This window comes from Quercus suber, unplaced genomic scaffold (genome assembly GCF_002906115.3).
Source record: "Quercus suber isolate HL8 unplaced genomic scaffold, Cork oak 2.0 scaffold_260, whole genome shotgun sequence".
Lineage (NCBI taxonomy): Eukaryota > Viridiplantae > Streptophyta > Magnoliopsida > Fagales > Fagaceae > Quercus > Quercus suber.
Window position 1 is genome coordinate 481,957 of NW_027069716.1, and position 9,848 is coordinate 491,804.

General features: G+C 34.1%; 1 protein-coding gene across 1 annotated transcript; it reads right to left on the reverse strand.

Moving 5' to 3' along the window:
* Nucleotides 1–1,993: 1,993 nt before the first annotated feature.
* On the reverse strand, nt 1,994–7,234 carry LOC112009707 (uncharacterized). Its single transcript, XM_065781224.1, is given in 7 exon segments — nt 1,994–2,779; nt 3,396–3,814; nt 6,010–6,109; nt 6,111–6,397; nt 6,400–6,774; nt 6,857–6,883; nt 6,886–7,234. Coding segments are annotated over 7 exon segments (1,959 nt in total). The 5' UTR covers nt 7,145–7,234; the 3' UTR covers nt 1,994–2,287.
* Between the last annotated feature and the right edge of the window lie 2,614 nt (nt 7,235–9,848).

The following is a 9,848-nucleotide window of genomic DNA, read 5'->3' on the forward strand; positions in this document are numbered from 1 at the left end:
ATCCTCAAGGCAAACCTGAATCCACTATGAAAGAATCGAAGTTCATACAAAAGGACTACAAGCTCCCCGCTCGACTTCCTAATGCTACCCACCAGTAGAACTTACTGACACGACCACGTGCAAGCTCCGAATCCACGAACTCCTTCTTTCTTGGACTCTTCAATCAAGTACAAGCACCCCGCTTGTGTATCTTTAAGTTCTTGAATCTGCAACTGAATGATTATCAAGATGTTGATAACCCTAAGTTTATGTGAAGGAAAGCTCCTCAAAGATCTCACAAGAGATTTACATAAACAGAAATATGAGCAACAAAGACCTTAGAGAGGTTTGGGTACAAAACCCTAGATACAAAAGAGACACTCTCTTTTCTCTCTCTAAAAAGCTCTAAAAACGTTCTAGGGTTTTCCTTATATATAAGAGTGTTTTACTTGAACCCCAAGACGTTTAAATAGAGGTTGGGCTGAACTGGAACTCTACAGAAAAATAAATCTATACGTGGTTCGATCGATCGAGTCTAATTTTCGATCGATCGAGCCTTACAGATTTAGTCCAATAAATCTGCAATCACTCGATTCCAGTTTTACAAATAAACATACTTTGAGCAAGCTTAAACAAGACTAAACATATTGTTTTGATCATGGTTTGCCAACATTACACATTAGAGTTCTAAATACATAAAATCCTAAATCTTTAGAACCTAACAATTTGCATTCTCTCGGGCTTGTTGCCGATGATGAACTCAAATTGTAGTGAGGGAGAACAAGCAAATTACATACCCCACCTACACGACAGGGGGAGGTAGAAAAAGGGAGTGTGGCCTACAGCGCTTATAGTGACCACTCCATTGAAAATAGTGAGTTAGACTTCAGTTATTGCTGGATTATAGATAAATGGAACTTTACTTAGTAGGGTCACCATGCACACATGTGCACCCATTTCTAGGTAATCCTTTATTTATTTATTTATTTTTATTTTATGGTAACAGGACTTGCAAACCTGTGATACATTAGTCCCCACTTCAAAAACACACACCTTATAAAAAAGAAAAAGAACTCAACAGTTTCAGTCAAAACTTGACATCAGCAATGTCAAGTTTAAAAGAATGGTATTTTATTAGATAGTTTGAAAAAATTGCTAATTGGCTACATTGTTTAAAAATTAAGATTATTATGCCATTTTTTCCAATAAACTGTAAAAAATTAAAGATGTGATTTTTTGTATGTTATTTTTACACCTGTGACCTGTCTTCAGAGAACAAGGAAACCAATGTTTTCCAACTGCTGTTCTGTTCTTTGTCAGAAACAAAATCTATGAAACCCTGTGGCTCCCATTACAATCAAGATACCTGATACACTTCCTTTGCCAGTTGAAGTCACAATGACCAACGAGAGCCCTTGCAAGGCCTTTTATTGATAATCTTGTTGTTACTTCATGCAAACCATGGATTAAATTAACAATAAAATTGAGTACCTTTAACCATTCCAAGTCGATTGATAGGAGCTGATTGGGACTAACTAGTTCGTTTAGTTGGGTGAACAGCGCAGTGACTAAGAGATTGAGTTGCTGAGTTTCTTAGCTATTTGAGCTAGCAATTAGTTGAGATTGGTTTTTGAGCTGGCATTTAGTTAGTTATGATGTTAGTGACAGTTAGAATTAGTTAGTTCCTAGCAACTTGTAACATAATGTATAACTGTAATGATAGTTGATTAGCTACTATAAAGGGCTAGGTTACTTGTAATTCACCGTCTTAGGAAATAATAAGCAAAAGTACATTCTTCTCTCTCTAAGCTCTTCCTCTTCTTTCTGTGTTCTAATTCTTTAGGAGGCCTAGTTCCCTCCAAAAGCTACTCGTAATCTTCTTAATTCCATAAGAACCAGTGGGTTCTTATCATCAATGCTCTGATATCAAATGTAATGAACGATTTGCAAAGTTGGACTCTTAGGGAAATTAGTTACACTTGACCAATTCATGGTAGTCACCCTCCAAGAAAAGAGAATGAATGAAAGAAATTGATTGAAAGGAAAGAGGAAAACTGTGACAAATTTCTTATTGATGTTCAACATTTGACTAGTATTTATACAGGTTGGTTCACTTCAAGTTCTCTAGTTTGTTGACTCTTAACTCATGTAACTAATTGAGTGAGACAAGTGACTCACCTGCCAACTAATTGCAACAAACTCTTAACAGTCCTTTCTTTCATACAATAACATTTAGGCTCATTACAATTTTTTTTTTTTTTTTAATGTAAAACCTACCTATTTTACTTTGTGCATTTAATAAGGAGTTCTATGACATCTCAATTTCAGAAGGTGGGGAGGCTTGAATAATATTGTCCAGAACATTGATAGTGCTCACGTCTTCCCGTCTTAAAGAAGTCCAATTATCTAAGTCTGGTGTGCAAGATGAACTTGAAACTCTCTTTGGAGTATTGATCTCTCCATTATAAAAGTATTTTGCTAGTCCAACTGCCTTGTTCCAAACACTTCCAGAGCTAGCAGTTCCATTGCCTTGATATGCCTCTTGATCATGTTGATAATTCTGTAGTAATCGAATTAATGATAGTAGGAAACAAATTGTAGAAATGGCCACCGATATAAGGTAGAGACCCCAGAAGCTCTGGATGCTCAAAGGATCCGTATCATTGGATGTTTGGTCTGTTGAACACTCACGTGAGGGAGTCAACCATCTTTCTTCTAGACCTGTTAGGGTACCATCTTCTGATAGCTTTAGAATAGCTTCTGAAAAATCCTTCGCTATTGGCGAGCCTTTTTGGAATGCCTGCATGGAGGGTAATTAGAAGTCAATTAGATAAAAAGATTGTCTTCTCCGTTTCACATGAAGTAAATACTATCTATTTTAGAGTAACAATTTTATTTCATGACAATGTATGAAGTGTCATGTCATTTAATATTCTAAATGACATGACACTCGTTACCCTTTAACTTATAATTTTTAATCTAAAACATGAAATTGATACATCTCAAACAGTGAAATCCTAATACATTTGGAATGGAATTACTAAAACAAAAAATCATAGCATGTTTAGACAATTTTCTATAATAATATTTATTGAGGATTTATACGTTTAGAACATCTCTTAAGCTTTAAAACCATTGTATGAAAATACATGAAGACTTCTTTGAAATAATGAGTTTTAGCCAACATAGAAAACTTGCAGAAACTTTCTACAAAATTGTTTCTTTCCATATTCAAACAGTCTGGAATCCACATTTTTTGCCAAGAATTCAAAAAGACCAATATAATCTAAAAAATGCATGAATCTTTTGAATTTAATTCATAAATGGCCAATGCTAATGTGTAACACTATTGAACTTCTGGATGATTTTAAAATTATGTGGAAACTAAAAGATAGAAAGGAGTAATTACTACTCACAAAGCCAAATCCTCCAAATCTATAGGTCTGCTTGGAGATAGTGAATCCCTTGCAATATTTATTGATGAAAATTTTCTCATATGGAAGTTCAAAAAAGGCAGCAGCTATGCTTTTTTCTTTGAAATGTTCTTCATAATCAGATTCAGTTGTAACTGTAATGATGTTCTTTGAATTAAATTTAAGAACATTCTGCAGGTAATTTTTTACAAATGAATCATTATCACAACCAATTTTTGCATTGGTGCTCCTCAGCCACTCGATATCTCTAACTGGTTGTAGTCGTTGCACAGTGAGCATGGAAGACAGACTAGCAGTGTAGCTTGAGGTTAAGATCAGTACAACAAAGAGCCAAACTACCACCACGGCTCGAGTGAGGTTGCTATAAACTCTTTCCCCTGCAAATGTAATTGATTCCATTCATTAGAAATTCCATCCTGGCTGATGTTTAGTCTTTATCTCTGGGGGCTCCTATTCATTAGAAAGAAATATCATAATAGGATGAACCTAATTGATCATAAAGGGATTAGTCCATTTTGTAAAATTAGCATTATGTTGTAAGCAAATTATTGCATCAAGTGCACATTTATTTCAGACACAGTATATTTTCTAGTCAAATACGAGCTGCAACCTTGCAGTATTTCTATCATTCTAAACCTCAAACTTAAACCTACCTCTTTAACTCCCACTAACTGCAAAGTACTAGATCTCTTAAAATTATCTAATTACATGCACAGAAATAAGAGAATTTGTGCAATGGTAAACTAATTATATTACTTTACATGTCGTGTCAGTAAGTTCTACTGGTGGGTAGCATTAGGAAGTCGAGCGGGGAGCTTGTAGTCCTTTTGTATGAACTTCGATTCTTTCATAGTGGATTCAGGTTTGCCTTGAGGATCGGTGGGTCAAATCCTCCCCAGGTTTTTACTGTGTGGTTTCCTGGGTGATCATATCTTGTGTTATTTACTTTTCCGCTGCTTTATATTCTTGATATGATTGTTTGATTGTTTTAACCTAGAATTGCATAATTTGACTAAGTAACAACTTGGCTAATTAACTAAGCTACTCAATCTGGTTATGTTTTAAGGGGTCTAAAACCGTTCACAAATGCCTCTAAAATAGAGGCATAGAAGGAGTCCTTGTCTGATTATAGGTTCAGGTAACATTTAATAACTCCATGATGAAGGTTTACACAATTGAGTTTAGAGTTAGGGTATGATCGCAGGATGGGGTTAAGCATCCCCGGCTGCGTAGCTAGAAGTGGCCCTCATTTGTATTACTAGATTACTTAAATGGAATTTACTAGGTAGGTCATTACACATATACACACACCCCAACCCTAGAATCTAAATAAGCAAGAAACGAACAAAGAGGCAAACAAACAAAGGGAGAAGTGTCGAAAATTAATCACCCAAACATTATGGTCATAGATCACAGGAGCATCAATCCAACATGTGAGTGTAGAGAAGGAAAATTCCCGACCTATCACAAGCTGACACGTCACACTACCAAGTCCACAAAATGCAGCCAATTACAAAGCACCACATGTTGCTGCTAGGTTTTACTATTACTATTCAAGAGCCAACAGAAATTTGCCAAGTGTCATACAAGAACCAATCATGCATCAGCTCGTGTAAGCGATGACATAAGCAGTCTCGCACGTGTAAGCAATGACACAATCAGTCCAGCATGTGCAGGCGATGACATAAGCAGACCAATCAAGCTCTGCCACATGTCACCAATCAAGCTCTGCCACATGTCATCAATCAGACTCCGCCAAGTGTCGCTTACCTACCCCAAAACTCCTATAAATAGAAGCCTTCCTAAGCCATTTAGGAACAGACCAAACCATTTGAAGCACTCAGAAGTCCAAAAGCTCTGCCGGAACCAAGCTCTAAAGCCTCCAAGAACTTCAAGAACTTCAACTTCGAATACGAAGAACATTCGAAGAGAAATCATCCAAATCATCCGCCTTGATCCAAAAGTTTGCGGGAATCAAGCCTAAAGTGTCCGAAAACATCAACAAATCACAAATTAGTGAAGCTCTATGGATTCAAGCCTCTAAAGCCCCGAAGAACTTCCACCACAAATCCAAGAACACGAAGAACATTCGAAGAACACGACGAACGTGAAGAACAAAGGATTTCTAACAAGCTCATAGCCAGAAATTCATTGTAATTCCGTTTTAGCAATTTTCGATCCATCCCTCAACCAAATTGAAGGATATTTTGTGTTCAAGTCACAATCACATTACCACAAATCCAAATCAATAAGTCTTGCAAGGAGATCGAATCAGAGGATAACTCTTTTGTAATTACAGAGAATTATACCACAATCATCAATACAAATTCGCATTTGTGCAACTATTTTACTTGTTTGATTTATTTCGAACTAGAAATTTAGTCGTCTACATATTCTGGCACGCCCAGTGGGACCTCTCTGCCTCTCATCTCTTTCTCCTTCAAAAGAAATTCGACATCATTTTGCTACCAACTTCAATGGCCTCTAGCAAGAATGTTCGAAAATCAGCCGTTGATGCTTCCAGTACTGGTGATTATGCCGGCCCAGTTACTCGTAGTCGATCCAAAGCTCTTGATCGACTTCAACCTCTACCAACCAAAGAGGGCGAGCTTTCTACTGTCATCTCTCNATGCTCTTAGAGCATAAATTCCTGGTTCATGATTATGTTCCTCGGGATACTTGGTTTCAAAAATTTTGTGTGAACTGATCATAGAAATCCTTATAAGAATTACTACTATTAGAATAGTAGGTCTTGATTCCCAAAGCACCTTCCATAGAGGATATAACTGCATTACTAACGGAGTCCAGGACACTAGCAACACTCTCTGGAATTATCCAAGCTGATTCTCTCCCTACAAGTCCTACTTTCTTAGCTTCTCTGAACAAATGAGATACCATTGGTATTGATGACTGAAGAACAATAAAAACCCGAGATTGTGCTGTTAATTGTAGTTTCAATAGCTCATCAAGAACAAACCCCCTGCATTAGGGAGAGAAGAAACTGGTGGAAGAACCAAATGGTACTCAATCTCTGAATCAACCTCCTGAAGTGCCTCAGATAGAAGGCCTAACATCCCTGAGTCACTGCCATATGCATCATCTTCATATATTGCTATAACTTTTTTCCAGTTATAGGCTCGAACAATTTCTGCAATGCATTTTATCTGAGCATAATCATTGTTAGCCATTTGAATCAAGAAAGGCCAACGATGTTGCATAATTGGTGAGGTTATAGCAGGAGCTGCGAATGAAAGAACCGGAACATTAGCTTTGTTTCCAATATCAGCTACTAATGCTGCTGCCTCCCACTTGTTCATGCCAATAAGCACTTGCACTTTCTTTTCTTTAATAAGCTCATCAACTGCACCAAAAATTGTTAAGAAACAACATAGTTAACATCAAATCAAGAACCTGTTAATTGTCATAATAAGAGAATAACTGACCAGCAGAAACAACTTGAAGGGGGTCTGTCCAGGGTCCTGGAAATGGAGAAACAGCTTGTGATCAGTCTTTGAATGGTTGTTGAAGTCTCCAGCAGCAATTTCCATAGCTGTTTTTTCTTCTTTCCCAATCCGGGAACTAACATCAATGATGGCACCAATATTTGTAACTTCGCTAGTCGTATTAGCAGCTTCATCTCCATGAGTGAGTGAAAGAAGAAAGGATACTAGAATGAGAAAGAGGAGGCAAAACTCTATTACTGTTTTACCGGTAATGAAAGGAAAAGCCATTCTAAGAACTTGATAACTGTGTTCACCCAAAAAGAACAAAAATAAATACTAAAATAAAGTACAACACAAACAAAACTCTCTTTTAAATCTTAATTACAGCAACTATTATATACGAACATGGTTGGAAAATATTCAATATACGTAAAAGCGTGTAAGAGAAAATGAAGACTGACTAGTTTTATATTATTCAAAATATCGGCTACGAATGTCGGAGTAGAATTTTTGTTTTTCAGTGTCTTTTAACCTTGGTACCTTTGACTAGACTAATTCAATCTTCAAAAAAAAAATTTATTAAAAAAAAAAAAAAACCTCAATTCTGTGCAGGGAAAGTTGGCATATGTTATTTTGACTTGTGATGTCGAGGAAATTATGTTACAAAACACTAGTCAGTTTTTGGTTTAAGTGGTGATTGAATCACAAATTTTTTGTTTAATCATTAAAGATGTTACTAGTTAAACTAATTGGATAAATTATTTAATTGCTCTTAATATGACCAATGATACATGTCAACGTTTTAAAGATGATTTTTTTTTTTTGGTTGATATCTTTACTACTAAAAACGAAGGAGAAAACAAAAACAATAGAGAGGGAAATTTATATGGAAAAAAACGAAGGAGAAACAAACAACAGAAGGAAATTTAATCATACCATATGAATGGGTTTTAGAGCATCCACATTTAGCTTATAACTTTTTTCCCTTTTTTTTTTTTTTTTTTTTTTTCAAAAAAGAAGAAGTCAAATTCTCTATTTTTTTTTTCTAGATTTCCATATAAGTAATCTTTTTATTATTATAAAGTTTTGCACAAAATTTGGTTGTAGCTTAAAGTTACAACTCCAATCATTATTTTTTAGACAAAACTTTATGTTTAAAATGTAATCTTATAGACCATATAGCAAATAATATTCAATTGACACAAAATTTGATATGTGTATTAAGAATATAAAGAACATACCATTCAACAGTTAGATTTTCAAAATATGTAGTAATGTGAATGATATTGAATAAAGTTGTAGCCTAATTTTGTAGCTAAATTTTGCCTTTATTTTTTTATTGGATGTGATTTTGACAAATCTACATTTAAATTACATTTTCTTCTATATCCTCCATGCCTACAAAATTTCCAAACGATCAAAGATCAATATTTATCTCATCAATCAATTGTTCAAACTTCAAGCTTTTGTGGTCTAAATTATGCATTAAAAATAAGTTTGTAAATCGAATAGTTAAATTATATCTAATTGGCATGAAATTTGAAGTGTGTACTAAGAACATAAAAAATATACAACTCAATTGTTAGATTTTAAAATTATGTAATCATGTTAATTTTTTAAGTGGAAATTGTAGTTTTAGGTTATAACTAAGTTTGTAGTCAAACTTTGTCTATCTTGTATATATTACATATTTTTACCTCTCCAATTTATTTATTTATTTTTTTTTTTTGGGTTATCTCTTTTCATCCTTCTGCAATATTTTAGCCTCATCAAGCTACCCATCAGAGCACCAACAAATCACAATATTTCACCAAAAAATATCACCAATTTTCACCAACAAATAACAGAATTTTCACCAACAAATCACAAATTTTTTGGTAGTCCCTCTCCATCCTCTTGAAAAATAAAATAACATCACTAGGGTCAACGACTCTTTAACAGGGTCAACGTATCGATGGCTAGCTAACCTTAAACATTATTCTAGCAGCCTCCCTATCGATCCCCAATAGGGTTAACGACTCTTTAATATCACGCCCCAAACCCGTCTACTGCATGAGAAAAGCCAAGAGTTTCATTAAACTTAAAAGAAGTTCTATAATTTATTTATTTATTTATTATCAACGTTATTATAAATTATAAATAGTCTTATCATATATATATATATACCCTTACAATTTTCCCACCTAAATCAAGGTTACAAGTGCTAAATTACAAGCAAATTGATCACGGAAAAAAGCCAATTAAATGGTTGATTAATTCAACCTTACAAATTGTGTGTATGAGAGACCGCAAAGGTGCTCTCAAAAAAGAGATTTGGGTGCTTTTAAGGGCACCTCTCTTTTTGGATAGGTTGTGTAGGTCCCACTTTTTTTTTTTAATGAAAAAATAAGAAAAAAATAAATACAAAATACAGATCAAGATAATTCATTGTTATTGATTGAATAAAGATAAATAAATCTTGGTAAATTACCCTACAATGCCTTGAGTCCTAGTTACAATTATGTAAAAGAATACAAAGCTTTTGTTCCTAGTTACAATCTACCAAAAAATAAATAAAAAATAAATAAATAAGACACTAATCTCTTATCCAAAAACCTAAGTTCGGAGCCTAGGTTATGATTGGGAAGGTGTTAGCACCCATTTCGCCAAGAAGAGTCAAGTCTTCTAGAATCTAATGACCAATATACCTTTTTGCATGATGTGAATGATATTTTGAACATAATGACAGACATTGATTGAAATTAATTCAAGTAAACTTATTTATGAATGTATCCTCTTTTTTAGAAAAATTAAAATCTGTTTTTGAAAAAAAAAATATTTTAATTTGTAAAGAAAAATCAGATCTGTTTTTATGTAGATAAAAAAAAAAAAAAATTTGTAAAGAAAAATGGATTTGTTTTTATGTAGATAAAAAAAAAAAAATTTGTAAAGGAAAATTAGATTTTTTTTTTTTTATGTAGATAAAATATATATATATATATATATATTTGTT